The 17,642-nt window shown below is 42.0% G+C and overlaps 1 protein-coding gene and 1 long non-coding RNA gene across 6 annotated transcripts in view; one reads left to right on the top strand and one right to left on the bottom strand.

The window, feature by feature from the left end:
- The window catches only part of LOC132206101 (uncharacterized), a 29,251-nt gene extending 20,280 nt beyond the window's left edge, over positions 1–8,971 (top strand). Inside the window, exon 3 of the long non-coding RNA XR_009442827.1 lies at positions 8,628–8,971. This is a non-coding gene — a long non-coding RNA (uncharacterized LOC132206101). The remainder of the gene's footprint in view (positions 1–8,627) is intronic.
- Positions 8,972–11,638: 2,667 nt separating this feature from the next.
- The window catches only part of LOC125465785 (phosphatidylinositol 4-phosphate 5-kinase type-1 gamma-like), a 91,338-nt gene continuing 85,334 nt past the window's right edge, over positions 11,639–17,642 (bottom strand). For all 5 annotated transcript variants that reach the window (XM_048559635.2, XM_048559637.2, XM_048559638.2 and 2 more), the window contains one exon: positions 11,639–17,082. In XM_048559635.2, the coding sequence (XP_048415592.1) occupies positions 17,080–17,082 (3 nt within the window). In that variant the 3' untranslated portion in view covers positions 11,639–17,079. The remainder of the gene's footprint in view (positions 17,083–17,642) is intronic.

Genomic DNA, 17,642 nt, shown 5'->3' with positions numbered 1-17,642 from the left:
TTGCGTTAGTCTGCACCATAGAGAATACAATTAACATTCCAGAAGCAGTTATAATCAGGAAATGGGAGAGAGAGAGGGAGAGGTTGTTATCTTGCTCGCCAAGCTGGCTTGTTTTCTTTCAGACATTTCATCACCATGCGAGGTAACATCATCAGTGAGGCATTCATCGGAGGCCCACTGATGATGTTACCGAGCATGGTGACAAAACATCAGAATGAAAACAAGTTCAATAACCTCATCCACAAGCTGAGCTACAAATGTTTGCTAAAACCTCGACAGAGAGGGACTCAGGTACATTACAATTACCAGAGAAGTCATAGGGAGTAAACTGCTGGAATTGCACGCAGAGTTATTTTGTTGTTCATTAGTATTAGTCTTGAATCCTGACTTCATCCTACTGTCTTGGATGTGGTGCTTAGTGAGGGAATGGGGGCAGTGGTTTTAATTTTCTAAGAGTCTTGATTTGGGCATGTCCCATTAAGTTGTAAAGTAGCAAATTATACTCCTTTATTCAAATAGGGAAAGAGACAGAAAGCAGGGAACTACAGTCAGTTAGTTTAACATCTGTCATGAAAAAAATGCTAGAAGCTACTATTAAAGTAATAAGTCATTTAGATAAGTTCAAGGTAATGAACCAGAGTCAACATAGTTCTGTGGATAAGGATAAACCTATGGATGTACTGGACTTGGATTTGCAGCATGTAGTTGATGAAGTTCCACATTGAATAAAAGCTCCTTGTAGAGGATAGCATATTGGTACAGACAGAAGTTTGATTACCTAACAGGATTCAGAGAGTAGGAACAAATACGTTTTTTTCCTGGTTGGAAAGATTAAATGCATGATGTGCCACAGGGAATAGCGCTGGGACTTCAGTTGCAAGGACAGAAGATACATTTGCTAAACCGATGGCACAGTTAGGGAAGTAAGTTGTGAAGGGGAAACTGAATGTTACAACAAGATTGATAGTTTAAGTGACTGGACAAAGATCTGGCAAATGGAGCAGAAATGGAGGAGTGAACTTATCTATCTTGACAGGAAACAAAAAGCATATTATTCAAATTTTGAAAGATCGCAGAGTTCTAAGATGCAGGAAGATCAGGGTTCTGCGTGTCCTCATTCATGTGCAGATGGAGCAAGTTAATAGAATATCACTATTTATTCTAAGGGAAATTGAACACAAAAGTAGGAAGGTTATAGAGATGAGATAATGGGAACTGCAGATGCTGGAGATTCCAAGATAATAAAATGTGAGGCTGGATGAACACAGCAGGCCAAGCAGCATCTCAGGAGCACAAAAGCTGACGTTTCGGGCCTAGACCCTTCATCAGAGAGGGGGATGGGGGGAGGGAACTGGAATAAATAGGGAGAGAGGGGGAGGCGGACCGAAGATGGAGAGTAAAGAAGATAGGTGGAGAGGGTGTAGGTGGGGAGGTAGGGAGGGGATAGGTCAGTCCAGGGAAGACGGACAGGTCAAGGAGGTGGGATGAGGTTAGTAGGTAGCTGGGGGTGCGGCTTGGGGTGGGAGGAAGGGATGGGTGAGAGGAAGAACCGGTTCGGGAGGCAGAGACAGGTTGGACTGGTTTTGGGATGCAGTGGGTGGGGGGGAAGAGCTGGGCTGGTTGTGTGGTGCAGTGGGGGGAGGGGATGAACTGGGCTGGTTGAGGGATGCAGTGGGGGAAGGGGAGATTTTGAAACTGGTGAAGTCCACATTGATACCATATGGCTGCAGGGTTCCCAGGCGGAATATGAGTTGCTGTTCCTGCAACCTTCGGGTGGCATCATTGTGGCAGTGCAGGAGGCCCATGATGGACATGTCATCAAGAGAATGGGAGGGGGAGTGGAAATGGTTTGCGACTGGGAGGTGCAGTTGTTTGTTGCGAACTGAGCGGAGGTGTTCTGCAAAGCGGTCCCCAAGCCTCCGCTTGGTTTCCCCAATGTAGAGAAAGCCGCACCGGGTACAGTGGATGCAGTATACCACATTGGCAGATGTGCAGGTGAACCTCTGCTTAATGTGGAATGTCATCTTGGGGCCTGGGATGGGGGTGAGGGAGGAGGTGTGGGGACAAGTGTAGCATTTCCTGCGGTTGCAGGGGAAGGTGCCGGGTGTGGTGGGGTTGGAGGGCAGTGTGGAGCGAACAAGGGAGTCACGGAGAGAGTGGTCTCTCCGGAAAGCAGACAGGGGTGGGGATGGAAAAATGTCTTGGGTGGTGGGGTCGGATTGTAAATGGCGGAAGTGTCGGAGGATAATGCGTTGTATCCGGAGGTTGGTAGGGTGGTGTGTGAGAACGAGGGGGATCCTCTTGGGGCGGTTGTGGCGGGGGCGGGGTGTGAGGGATGTGTCGCGGGAAATGCGGGAGACGCGGTCAAGGGCGTTCTCAATCACCGTGGGGGGGAAGTTGCGGTCCTTAAAGAACTTGGACATCTGGGATGTGCGGGAGTGGAATGTCTTATCGTGGGAGCAGATGCGGCGGAGGCGGAGGAATTGGAAGCGGGAATCTCTCTCCCATTGCAACTCTCTTGTAATCTCTTCGGCCTTGAAACTGCTCGACCATGTCCTGAAGCAAACCAGGTACCACAGCCACATCACCTTTCTCAGCACCTGCCTACGGAACCAGATCATCCCCAAGGGACTACAGTCCACATTTCAGCCTTCCCAATTTGGCCCCAACCGTGACCACCTCTACACCCAGAATATTCAGACCCTTCAGAAGCGGTTCTCCCTGCGAGTCCTGAAACAGACACTTGCAGCCATGCGCCGGCACCTCCAGGCACTGCAATCCAGCCTGCCCCAGCTCAGAGCCTCCCTCTCCCAGACCTGCAAAGGACCCCTGCTGTTTTTTATCCTCCGCAGGATCCACAGACTGAACACCCAGTTCCACTCAGCTTTACTGGACACCAAAAATCGTAAGTACAACCAACTCACTGGCCCCTGCCACCCACAAGAGGATTCCTGCGCCTCCCAAATCCCGACTCTGTCCCTGCCCCTCCCCCACCATGCACCCGCCGCCATTGACCATGAGGACACGGCCGGAGACCCCACCGATGACGTCACATCGGCCTCCGCCGGCCACAGAACTTCCGGAACCGCTGCTGCAGTCACCACCTCCACGTCCAGGTACTACAGCCCACACACCACCCTCACCTCAGCTGCTGCCGCCCACCCCGATCCTCCCACCGCCGACGGAACCCCGCCCACGGTCGACGCCGACGGAACCCCGCCCACGGTCGACGCCGACGGAACCCCGCCCACGGTCGACGCCGACGGAACCCCGCCCACGGTCGACGCCGACGGAACCCCGCCCACGGCCGACGGAACCCCGCCCACGGCCGACGACATCATCGCTCCGCCCACAACCTCCACAGCCTGTAACCCCAGAGGAGACAGCCACCCTGAGCCCTGCCGAATCTTCACCATCCCCCCAGACCTCCCACTGACTGAGGACGAACGGTCAGTCCTGAGCAAGGGGCTCACCTTTGTCCCCCTACAACCACACATCAACGAATACCAGTCACGGTCGGACATAGAGCAGTTTTTCCGCCGTCTTCGCCTGCATGCCTACTTCTTCAACCGGGAACCCAACCCTCCTTCCACTGACCCCTTCACCCGCTTCCAACACAAGTCCTCCTCCTGGACACCACCCCCAGGCCTCCTACCCTCCCTCGACCTCTTCATCTCCAACTGCCGTCGAGACATTAACCGCCTCAACCTCTCCACCCCTCTCACCCACTCCAACCTCTCCCCCGCAGAACGGGCAGCCCTCCGCTCCAACCCCAACCTCACCATCAAACCCGCAGACAAGGGTGGCGCAGTGGTAGTATGGCGTACTGACCTCTACATCGCCGAGGCCAGACGCCAACTCTCCGACACCACCTCCTACCGCCTCCTCGATCATGACCCCACACCCGAGCACCAAACCATCATCTCCAACACCATTCATGACCTCATCACCTCAGGGGACCTCCCACCCACAGCCTCCAACCTCATTGTTCCCCAACCCCGCACGGCCCGTTTCTATCTCCTTCCCAAAATCCACAAACCTGCCTGCCCTGGTCGACCCATCGTCTCAGCCTGCTCCTGCCCCACCGAACTCATCTCCACCTATCTGGACTCCATTTTCTCCCCTTTGGTCCAGGAACTCCCCACCTATGTCCGTGACACCACCCACGCCCTCCACCTCCTCCAGGACTTCCAATTCCCTGGCCCCCAACACCTCATATTCACCATGGACGTCCAGTCCCTGTACACCTGCATTCCGCATGGAGATGGCCTCAAGGCCCTCCGCTTCTTCCTGTCCCGCAGGCCCGACCAGGCCCCCTCCACCGACACTCTCATCCGCCTAGCGGAACTCGTCCTCACACTCAACAACTTCTCTTTTGACTCCTCCCACTTCCTACAGACTAAGGGGGTGGCCATGGGCACCCGCATGGGCCCCAGCTATGCCTGCCTCTTTGTAGGTTACGTGGAACAGTCCATCTTCCGCACCTACACAGGCCCCAAACCCCACCTCTTCCTCCGGTACATTGATGACTGTATCGGCGCCGCCTCTTGCTCCCCAGAGGAGCTCGAACAGTTCATCCACTTCACCAACACCTTCCACCCCAACCTTCAGTTCACCTGGGCCATCTCCAGCACATCCCTCACCTTCCTGGACCTCTCAGTCTCCATCTCAGGCAATCAGCTTGTAACTGATGTCCATTACAAGCCCACCGACTCCCACAGCTACCTAGAATACACCTCCTCCCACCCACCCTCCTGCAAAAATTCCATCCCCTATTCCCAATTCCTCCGCCTCCGCCGCATCTGCTCCCACGATAAGACATTCCACTCCCGCACATCCCAGATGTCCAAGTTCTTTAAGGACCGCAACTTCCCCCCCACGGTGATTGAGAACGCCCTTGACCGCGTCTCCCGCATTTCCCGCGACACATCCCTCACACCCCGCCCCCGCCACAACCGCCCCAAGAGGATCCCCCTCGTTCTCACACACCACCCTACCAACCTCCGGATACAACGCATTATCCTCCGACACTTCCGCCATTTACAATCCGACCCCACCACCCAAGACATTTTTCCATCCCCACCCCTGTCTGCTTTCCGGAGAGACCACTCTCTCCGTGACTCCCTTGTTCGCTCCACACTGCCCTCCAACCCCACCACACCCGGCACCTTCCCCTGCAACCGCAGGAAATGCTACACTTGTCCCCACACCTCCTCCCTCACCCCCATCCCAGGCCCCAAGATGACATTCCACATTAAGCAGAGGTTCACCTGCACATCTGCCAATGTGGTATACTGCATCCACTGTACCCGGTGCGGCTTTCTCTACATTGGGGAAACCAAGCGGAGGCTTGGGGACCGCTTTGCAGAACACCTCCGCTCAGTTCGCAACAAACAACTGCACCTCCCAGTCGCAAACCATTTCCACTCCCCCTCCCATTCTCTTGATGACATGTCCATCATGGGCCTCCTGCACTGCCACAATGATGCCACCCGAAGGTTGCAGGAACAGCAACTCATATTCCGCCTGGGAACCCTGCAGCCATATGGTATCAATGTGGACTTCACCAGTTTCAAAATCTCCCCTTCCCCCACTGCATCCCTCAACCAGCCCAGTTCATCCCCTCCCCCCACTGCACCACACAACCAGCCCAGCTCTTCCCCCCCACCCACTGCATCCCAAAACCAGTCCAACCTGTCTCTGCCTCCCGAACCGGTTCTTCCTCTCACCCATCCCTTCCTCCCACCCCAAGCCGCACCCCCAGCTACCTACTAACCTCATCCCACCTCCTTGACCTGTCCGTCTTCCCTGGACTGACCTATCCCCTCCCTACCTCCCCACCTACACCCTCTCCACCTATCTTCTTTACTCTCCATCTTCGGTCCGCCTCCCCCTCTCTCCCTATTTATTCCAGTTCCCTCCCCCCATCCCCCTCTCTGATGAAGGGTCTAGGCCCGAAACGTCAGCTTTTGTGCTCCTGAGATGCTGCTTGGCCTGCTGTGTTCATCCAGCCTCACATTTTATTATAGTAGGAAGGTTATACTTCAGTTACACAGAACACTAGTGAGGCTACATCTAGAGTAGTCTGTATAGTAGATGGCAAATATTTAATGAAAGCTCTAAATGTTTTAGAAGCATTTCAGAGAGTGTTTATGAGACTAATATCTGGAATAAGTGAATTATCTTGCGAGGTAATGTTACACAAGCAAGGAATCTGGTTTTTGCCCAATCCTATATAATTAAGAATTTCATGCTAACCAGCATTAGGGTCAGTGAACAGATAGGTTTGAGAGAATACTTAAATGAAAATATTTAATTGAAACTTCAATTAAAATACATTTTACAAACAAAACAGCAGACATTCAGCAATGTAGTGTTTTATTGTAACATTGACATTTCATAAGAAAAAAAACAGCAAGAACAAAGAGCTATCAAATAAGTTCCATCCACTTCACCAACCTAATTGTTTAAATTAGGGTTAAATATGCATGAGCCTCCATTTTAATACAGTTCATGTTCAGGTGTTCATTCATTTGTGAATATAAATGACCTGGAGTTTTTTAAAAAATGCTTTGCGTTTTCAGAACAGACTTCAGCTGAAATCAGGAGTACAGAACAATTCTGCATGTTAATAAAGGCAAAGTTGCAAAAAGAACACTCCTGCACAGCAACATGATGGCTTAAACACACTACTTGAAAATTCCTTAACTGAAAGTAAGATCTATTGCTAGGTCATAGTATGAAGTGGATGCACACTGCTTATCACTAGTAACGGGAAACGTGATTCAACCCATTGCATACTACTTGCCAGCTGCCAGGCACTAATACACCCTTAATATCAAACAGTCTTTGATTTAGAAATACATCAAAGTGGGAGAAATATTTCCATGTCTTTTATGTACAATCATTAACAAATATATACAAAAAACTGCATATGTACAGAAACGTAATTAGTTGAGCCACTGGCCTGAGATTTAATAAACAATACTATCAGAACAAAGGACAATAACACATCACAGATACCTTATTAATCAGGAGACTTTTGCTTCAAATGAATGTTACGATATTTATTCAAAACATTATGATATTTATTCAGAGTTGTATCCCTAAAAATTTAAAACTATATCCCATAATTTTAATTTATAAACACTATATATTTTTGCTGCATTGCTCCGACAATGTCTGAATAAATCAGAGACAATGACATTTCTTAGTAATAATCTTATCCTTCTCACTGACGCAAAACATTGGTACGTGTAGCCACACTGTGAAATAAGTAGGAGCTCTTTCACTTCACTCTGTGAAGTGTGAATGCATAAAATCATTGTGGACACGATGCAAACCTGTTTCTAAGTCTGCATATGTGCCTGCCAATGCACATGGGCATCTTCTGCTATTGTATAACTATGGCATCTCCAAATACAAACGATTTTCACAGATAATTCAAATTTAATTTGTTGAAACATTTAAGAGTGGCAGGAACACTGGAATGCATAAAATAATCAGTACTAATAATGAGTTGTAATATTCAACAGAAATAATCAAATGGTCAATTAAAGCTTTTGAAATATGGAGTTTCTCCACAAAGCTTTTTTTTAAAAAATCAAATTTCTCACCACCTCTTTTATGTGCTTCTTAGCATGGGAAACAGTTCCATGGTAGCTTTCTGGTAGTTCAGTGTGGAAGCTCCATATTCGTAAGTCAGAACACGGCAAGTTATTTGACCATTCAAGGCAAGACACTGACGTAGAGACTATCTTCACCAAATAGCCATACCATCCAGAAGCCAATTAGTGCCAATCAGGAATATGGATATTGTTCGATGTTCACCTTCCTAGTCCAGGAGCACAACATCAATCACTGTGCCCTTGTGCCAGAGATCTGGGTCTGAAGTTTTCTGAAGGGCCACAACCAAAACATCAACTTTCCAGCTCCTCTGCTGTGCTCTTCCAGCTCCACACTGTGTTATCTCTGACTTCAGCATCGGCTGTTCTTACTATCTCTTGAAGTTAAGACCACTTGGTTCATAATGTTTAACAGTGTTCTGCTTTTACCATTTGAGCCATCGAGAATCATCCTACACATTTTAGACTTGATGCTACACACAGGTTTTCAGAAGAAAAGTTCATGTAGAAATGCAGAGCAATAAACACTGACAAAATATTAATTTTACTACAAAAAGGCATTCAGCCCAAATTTGTAAAATGAGCTCAGATACCACAGTTTAATTATGTATCTTGAGAATTATACAATAAAAACTGATGGATCATATTACTGAAATTTCATGTGATATAATAGACAAACTGGGTCAGGAATATAAAAAGTAGACATGGGATCATTAGGTTAACGAAATTAAGTATAATTTACCAGGGAAGGAGATGAAAGTAAACAGTATAAATAAGATTAAGATATTGTCTTTCTAAAGAGATTGAGGGTTGTGATGGGAAAGTGGGGATGATTTAATCAGCTGGCTTGTTCAAACTAATTAATGGACATCATACAGTCTCAGTACCTTGTATATTAAAATTTATACTAGATAGAGTAACAGTATGTGAGTTTGGCCATTAAATTATAGGGGATGCTTCAGATAAATAATTCTACATTGTATTTCTTTTTGTATTCTACAGCATTAGAATCATTTTTCTGGAAGATATTTCACCCCGAGATTAAGAGACAGCTTCAGGACCTCCTGCAAAAAATGTCTCAAATGAAGGCTGCTACTTTAAAATCATATTCACTGCTGACTGTTAAGACCATTTTCTGAAACTGTTAATATTGTTGCCATTACACACAATAAAACAGAGGTTAGTATTCTGAGGAAGGGGGTAGGGCAATGATAAGTTAACTATTAGAACGGATGAATGGAAGGTTTTTAATCCAGTTTTAACTTGACCACTATGCTAAATTTATAAATCGATGGCATTGCTTCCTTGATTCTGCTTTCTGTTCATTCCTGAAAGGAGTTTTTGAAAAATGGGATTTGATTGTCGATGAAATATCCTGAATCACTCGACATTCAGAACAATTCCTGAAAAATTCCTAAAACAATTTCTCCCAATTATCCCTTATCAATATGTTCACTGCTTAAAATCAATAAAAATAAATGGAGCTTTACTTAATTACTATTTAAATTTTTTTTTGTTGTTCATTAGTTATATCCAGCAAACTTTCTAAACTAGGAATTTTCAAACACCTGATAAAGATTAAATAGGATGCAAAACAATTGACAGTGAATATAGTAGTTTTGTCACTGGGTTTATTTATTATCTTGGTGGAATTGTGGTACACAAAATATTCTACTTAAACACAATATATTTCAATGCTCTTTGTCCAATTCCTCAAACTGCTCCTCCAGACCTGTCTCGCACTAAAGCTTCACCCTAGTTCAGTAATACACAGATCTATATACTCCTGAAGATACAAACAAGTTTGGGAGGACAGAATCTGATGGCATTTCTGGCTTCTCTTCAGCCCACAAGCATAGTCAATGAAAAAAGAATCATTAAAAGCCTAGTGTCATTGTTTATCTACTGAGCTATCAGCACTCAACAATGAAGCGAAGTAAGCCAGAATGACAAGCAACCTTACTTAGCCTGATTGATGAGGAAACATTTGGAAGCGTTTAATTATTTAAATAATCTCTAATTATTTTCTCCAAACCAACTGAGCAGAGAAAGATGGAGAAATGGATTTGATGTGAGGTCAATCTAAGGCCTGTGGGCTCAAACAAATCCATACTTATAAGTAAAAAAAGGCTTAAGTTTTATGAATACCCTCTGTTATGGCTAACTTGAATCAGAATGGTTATAGCTGCTGAACCATACAATATTATCTATTGTGCTATATTAATGTCAACATCTCCTGGTATGCTGATACTGTGAAAACACTAGCAACACTAAAGTAAAATTTGGGCAATGGCATGTATGCAAACACGTTTGAAGTTAGTGGCAAGCACAAATTGCAAACTGAATATTAGACAGATAAAACAGTTTTTGAGCAGATCTATAGGTCAGGTATGGATGAGGTTGTAGACTCGCTCACCAAGCCAGCGGGTTTGATTGTAGAAATTCGGCACCCTGCTAGGTAACATTGTCAGTGCGCCTCCAGTGAGGTACTGGTGTTGAGTCCCACTTGTTATTTATATGCCTTGGTTTGCTGGGACTGTTGGCATCACATCAGTTCTGTTTTTAAGTTATATGCCTCAGTTTGCTGGGGTGGTTGGCGTCACTTTCAGAAAAACAGAGCCACAAGTGATGCCACCCACCCCAGCAAACTGAGGCATATAAATAACAAGCAGGACGAAACACCAGGACTTCACCAGAGGTGCGCTGACAATGTTACCTAGCAGGGTGATGAAATGTCTACAATCAAACCCACTGGCTCAGCAAGTAAGTCTACAACCACAGATGAAACAGATTTGGAAGAAGTAGAAAGACCTTCAATTATCTACATAAACATTACCAGAGTGCAATCAAGATGGAGCTCGGCTTGATTATTCAGCAATTTTGGAAAATACAAGACTCTGCTTTCATCAAAATATCTGATCCAAGAATTATACATCAAACAAAAATACAGATACCTGCAATTCTAAATTGCACTTTATAAAAATTAACTGAATACTACCCGTGTAATATTTCTTCAGCTATTTACTCAACCTATGTGCTTATAGTAACATATCTTAGGAAGATTAAAAAAAACCTATTTTCTTCACGCATTATTCAACAGAAACCACTCTCATTGTTTGAATTTCAGCAAAATAAAACAATGATCTGCACATAGATATTTATATTTAACATTAAAGTCAAAGGAGATAAATCCATTGTCTATGCTTTAAAACTGTGCAAAGGACATGCATTAAAACCAAATCAAAAAAATAGAAAAAAATGGGCTACTGAGAAAATGAAAGTTTTAATGTTCTGTCTTTCACCATTCTCTTCAAGAACAGTACTGTCATTCTCAAAAACCACACCCTTTGTTACTAATAACTTGTTGTCGACAATCTACTTGTTTACAGTCATTTGTCAATTAGCTGAATGGGTGGGTTTGCAATGCAGATGATGCCAATGGCATGGGTTCAATTCCTGCACTGGCTGAGGTTACCATGAAGGATTCCCCTTCTCTACCTTTCCCCTTGCCTGCTGTGGGGCGACCCCCAGGTTAAACTACTAGTGGCCGTCTCTCTCTAATTTATCTTTTACCTTTTGGAGGTAGAATATTTGTATGATGTGCTGGAAATGATTAGTCTCCTGTGCAATCAAGTACTTTGAAAAGATCCACTAAAGAGAAGTCACAGCAGCTCCTTTACGTTTAAAACAATGAAAAACTAGATGCTATTTCAGGAAGGGTGTCTCAATTAGAACCAGTGAAAGATTTCAAATGAAAATTTTCAAATACCTTTTTTCTTCTCAATAATGATGATTAACAAGGTTTTTCAGACCTTTAAAAATTTGGACCATTTGTACTTTTGTTTTTAAAATGAAAATTCCAAAGAGCAGATGGAAAGATTTGCATTTGTCTAGCACTGTATCACAGCTCAAAACTCCCAAAGTGCAGCATGTATAATTATCTTAATATGTAGTGACAGTTATGTGGGTAAATGTAAAGCCATTTAGAGCACAGCAAGCTCCCACAAACAATATTAAATGAAGTTAGTTTATTGTAAAGTGGGAAATTTCATGTTCAAAATATACTTTTCACAACAGAAACAAAACCATTCTCTCACATTTCTAGCCAGGACATTAAATTCTTTTAAAATATTCATTAACAACTTGTTTCACATTAGCTACTTTCTGTTCCTGATTAAGTAGGTGGTGACATTTGCTGCCATAAAACAGTGCATTTTAAAACTATAGTGAACAAACCATGGATTTTGTTTTAAATGCCAAAGTGTGCGGTTCATTGTGCAACAATTATTGTTACTTTTCTCTAGCAATATAAGCAGGAAAACCTGTATGGATACAAAAACATGAGAAAATAGTACTAATACCAACACTTTAACGTGTGCAATAAATTGCCAGCCAAGATAGGCAAATTTAATTAACACAATTTATTGGGAAGTGTATTTTCACCTCTATCACCAGTTAACTGTAAAAATTATTCAAGCTATGTTTCATAGGGATTTACAGCAGTCAATATTTTAGTACTGAACCATAGGACGCTACCATCAATCCTAATGATTGATGAATGCGATAGCTACCTGCATCTTAGGAGATGAATTATTCTAGGGCAAAATTCATCTGAATTTTCACTCCAGTTATCTATAGATCAAGTAAAGATGGAAATGCTGTGAATCTGAAATAACAAACAAGGGAAGAACTGTGCAGCACCTCTACTGTTTCTCAAAAAGCAGCCTAATCTCGTAAGCATATCCCTCCTTGCATTTTTAGCATCAAATGCCAAGATGTTAATACTGTGTCATACTTGAATCAACTGTGCTTGAAAAGGAAAGGAGAAAGTAGCAACTGACTGTAATTTCATCATTCCATTTGGAAACTTAATATTAGCGAACTTTATTGGTATTAGGAAAGTTGACAGCAAATATTGTGGAAGCTTAGCTATACTATGTACGGAATTTTTAAAGGGAAGACCCTTCTTCTGGAGTATTTGAACTCGCTACTGCTTTCCAAACACTGGACAACAAAATTCTGAACAAGGTCTTTTGTATTAAGTGTGACTTCTTACCCTATTATTTCAATTCTCCTCCCTTCGACATCACGCTCCCAAAGCACCAAATGGGATACATTACTACATCGGAATAACTCGGCCTACACATCGAGCGCCTTAGTGGCCAATAATCATGTGAATTCAAATTTGGGTGACAGAAAACAGCAAACTGCAAGGAACAAGATAGCCAAGGCAAATTATGTCCAGAGAGACATTTTCCAGCATGAAGCACTGTACAGTATTTGAGAAAGAGAACCCTAACTGATCATTTACTTCTGTAATTAAAATGCACCAAGGACAATGTAGCTGCCTAATAGCTACCTTACGGTTAGCCGGAGTACAAATGTAATTTGAAAAGAATTCAACTCTACATGTGACTCAAGAATGAAGAGAACAACCTTGACAATGATTTTGTTAAACTGTGTTTCTTTAAAAAAAGGACACTCTCTTATCTAGCTATCATGCCATTTAAAAAGGTTGAAAATGTTTAAAATAAGCAATCCTTCATAATTTGTTTAATTTCACTTTTTCAAATGAGCAGAATGCTCCTTTTATTGAACTGCCTGTGGTCAAAACTCTTCCACAGCTTAAGAACCACACTGCCCTTTCCATCAAAGCAGGTGGGGTGCAAAAACAATTTGGAAAGTGATGCATGAGCCAACTGGTAATGAAACAAAGTCATAAGTTGCAATTTAAATAGATTGTGACAGCCAGACACTGCATGATTTGTGGAAGCAATGTGGTCAGTGAGTGTGCGCAAAATTAAAACAAGTTTCATTGTGTAAAGAATTAAGTAAAAGATATTGCATGATTGAGAGATATATCTACTACTTTGTCAGCAAAATGGCCTTCAGCAAAATAAGATCACCAATTAAGCTTCTTTGCAGAGGGACACTTAGATAATTTACGCTGTTTTTGAACGTGTGTGTGTGTGTGTGTTAGGGGTGGGTGGGGCTGCAAGTTCGAATAGATAAACAGTTCCATCCCTTAATTACAACCCAAAATAGACCAACAGTAGATTGGCATTGATCTAGGGAGGGAAGCAGGGTTAGGAGAGAATTTTATTCTGGAGGAAGCTTATATCTGAAGAAGCCACAGGGTCAGTTAGAAAACAGAGATAGTTCTGCAAATCTGTTACATACATAACAGCTTTTTCAAATAAACTACCTTTTCATTAGGTACATGGGCTGAGGAAACATATGAAAACTAATTTAGACTCCTAATCATTCCAAAATAAGATGGAAGGGCATAATTCAAATAAATGCAAAACTTTAAATGCAAATTTGCCTTCCTATCACTGGTTTAGATTGGCTGTTCTGGAGATTCAATTTCCAATGTCTTAATTGTTTATACACCAAACTTAGCAAACTTTAAGCATTGGATTATTGTTTATTCTGAGTTCACAATTCAAGGCTTATAAAAGATCATGGGGACCAACTCCTTCCTGACTGGCACCAACTCATTCTCCTTTTGCTTTTACCAAAATTAACCAAACAGGTCTGATTACCTTAACATCTAAAAATGTAACAACGTATTTAAATTAAACATCAAACACTCGTGAACAGAATAAACTGTATCAAATATGCCCTTAAATATCTGTGAAAATATATCTTTTTCTAATTCCCAGTCTCTGAATGATGTGTCAGGACGTCAATTCACTCAAGCCTTCAAAATCAAGATTCTCCAAATTCAAATGCACTGGTAGTCAGAATTCACAACTGGAGTAAGCAATGACCTAATACTAGAAATTCCCACATCAATCTGACAGAGGTTAACACTAGAAAAGTATATAACAGAAATTTTTCAGCAATGTAAACCATATCTGAATTTTAAATGGTACTAGTGCTCAAACAGTGGTAACTGTAGTCAGAAGGAATGTATAGTGGAAGAAATATTTTCAATTAAACTTGCAACGCCTACGCAAGTAACTAATCTTTTGCTTTAAGTTTAGTTTTGAAAATATTTAAGGAATGTGTTTGAGAACTATTATTCATTCAATCATAATATGGTTCAGCTGGAGTCTTACAAATGGTAAAACAACTATTTGTTAAAACTTGATCATGTCTGAAGTCTTATATTTGATGCAGTTAGTATTTCAATAAATATCATTGTTAAGTCCTTCAACGTGATCTGCACTCAGTTGACAGCATAGAAAATGTTTATAGTTGGTATCAGCAATCAGCACAAAAAAGGGATGGAAATAATGTCAACAGAATTGGCAGTATACATTTTTTAAAAAGTGATTTTTTTAGTTAGTTATTTAACAGCAGCAGTTCAAACATCTGTTAAAAACTAAAACAGGCTTTACTGTTTTGGTTTAGAAACAACTTGTATCGATATAATGCTTTTCATGACCTTAAGAAGTCCCAAAGTATTTTACAGTCAATGTGGCACTCTGAAGCATAGTCACTGCTCTAGTGTCAGGATATCAAGGTTTCTTGGATTTTTATTTTAATTGATCTCATGCCTCTTATCTCCATACAAACATATGTCCAACCCTGAGTGACTATCAAATAATGATATTTCTCTTCAACTTTTCTTGGTTTTTGATTTCTAAGTAAAGGAAAACAATAATTAACATTGGGCAGAGCAGACACTTTACACCTGATACATATTGGTGATCAGGAACCAATTAGGTTAATTACAAAAAATTTACAAGTTTAAAACTCGTGAAATTGTGCACTTAAAATGTCAGGGCCATCTACAAAGTTTAAACGTACTTTTAGGCTCTTCTTTAGAATTTGTAAATTGCAAGAACAGAAACTTCACACAGCACAAACTAGTGAGTAAAAGATCTAGTCACGAATTGGACTAAATTACCTGTGTATGAAGTACCTAATTACCAGGTCTAATGGGGCTGCAGTATTGACATCCTAAATTAAAACAGCTGAGTTATGAGGATGGACTGGAGGGGGAACAACAGTAGGTTCTTTCTAATGGATAATTTGGGAAGAACAACTCACTACTTATTTCCATTAATTTGTAAGATGGATTAGGAATATAATATCCTTGACACAATTGCTTTAACAGAAATGGAACATTCAAGTTTGTCAAACCTCTTATGATAGTTCATTTCATAGTTACTTAAGTGTAACGTTCATAGTTGTAAGATAATTCATGACATATTTTGGATATTTTCATACACTACGCAGGTTCAATTTGGGTTGCAACACTTTAAAAGATTTAGATATACAAAATTCAAAACATCAAGTTTTTATACACATCTGCAATTCTGTATTGCAGCTGACATTTCTAGAATGATCTGTTCAGAAAACACATGCATTTCAGAAACATGATGTGTCACAGAAGCAAGGGAAGTGCTTTTCAAATGCTGTGGCTAAGATACACTGTTGGGATAATATAAAGGAAACATTTTATATGCATTTGACCCCATGCTGCACTTATACTTAGTAAAGTACTTCATCCTTAATTGGCAACATACAGAAAGTTGATATTGCATACAGTTTGTGTTGCACCTGACTTGTGACATACTTGATTTTAAACCTGGGATTCAGATTTGGGAAAATGCTTTATCCCATTGAATATTTCTCAACCTGATTGAGACGCACAATAAAAACTAAAGTCACAAAAAGACTTGCAGCTTTGGAAGGCTTTTCATATATATGTGTACGCAATCAAGGTTTCTGATTGATTGCCTGTCACAAAACTGCTCTGCTTTCTACACTTTTCTTCCCATGAAAAATAAATAAAATGACAACTGCATATTCAATTCTGGAAAATGCACTTTCACCATCTGAGGCATGTTCATTTTTGAATTGTGCTTCCTGGTCTACAGCTTTCAGTGCTTCAGTATAACTCAGCTTTCTACTTATATTCACAAACAAATTAATGTTGACTAATACTAAAGCAAAATTAAGCTCAGCACAAAATGAAGAGCTTGACCGCTCGCACATGATTTACACAACTGGAATCACATTGTCTAAAGCTGCACGAACTTTGGATAAACAGAAGAAGATGCACATTCACAGAGGTTGATCATGGCACTCTGCAATCTGTTTGAGAAGACAGAATCTAACTGAACCGGTTTCGGCTGGATGCAGATTATTTAGCAGTGATTTGTCACTGACAAGTATTGACCACATAAAATCACATGATATAATTGCTGCATGAGCAGAGTTGTGCAGAAATTTTGTTAACACTAACAAACAAGTTCACCTGCTGCCCCACCACTCCCATTCCCAACAAAGTCGTCTTGGTTCCAACTTCCCAACATGAATTCTGTTCCAGATGTTTTCTTTGCCCAAGTTTCACATACTACATAGTGGAACACATTGGGCCCAGCCTGAGTGATAATATGATACCACTGATTCCATGGAGTGAGGCAGCTTCAGACCAAAATACATAGTTCTTCAGAAGAACTTTCCTCTTCATTCTTCAAAAATGATCGGGTAAGTTTTACTGATGAGAAACGAAACACAGAGTTACAACATGATCAACGTTAGGGAAAATACCAATATCAGCAAGAAACATCACATTCTGAGGTGCTGGTTCTTGATTCTTTAAGTACTTGCAGACATCAATTTCTATTCGAGACATCAGCGTAATGGCAAGTACCAACAGACTAGACAATTATGGATGACAATTATGTAACTGATTCTGTGTAGATAATCAAAGGTGTTTTAAAGGCAATCACTCAACTGTAACAATGATATTTTTCTTCCTCTTTCTCATCTAAAGGGCACCATTGTCAAATGCAGCACCTCCACCACTATCTAAGTTGGTGTCAGCTAATGCAGCATTGATAAAGGACTGAATGTAGGACTACCTTCATGCAATTATTTAAACCAAACAAACAAACATGTCAATTTTGGTGTAACTACTTGAGAAAATGAAATCAACGCAACCATTTACTTAAGTGCTGATGCCTGCCAGCTGGGAGGTGCAGCAAGTGTGTGAGAGGTCTATAACCCAGAGATTGACTGATTGAAGCCACTGACATGTACAGTTGAAGGCAGACC

Source organism: Stegostoma tigrinum, chromosome 30 (assembly GCF_030684315.1).
Source record: "Stegostoma tigrinum isolate sSteTig4 chromosome 30, sSteTig4.hap1, whole genome shotgun sequence".
Taxonomy (NCBI): domain Eukaryota; kingdom Metazoa; phylum Chordata; class Chondrichthyes; order Orectolobiformes; family Stegostomatidae; genus Stegostoma; species Stegostoma tigrinum.
This window is presented reverse-complemented; position numbering and strand designations above follow the sequence as displayed.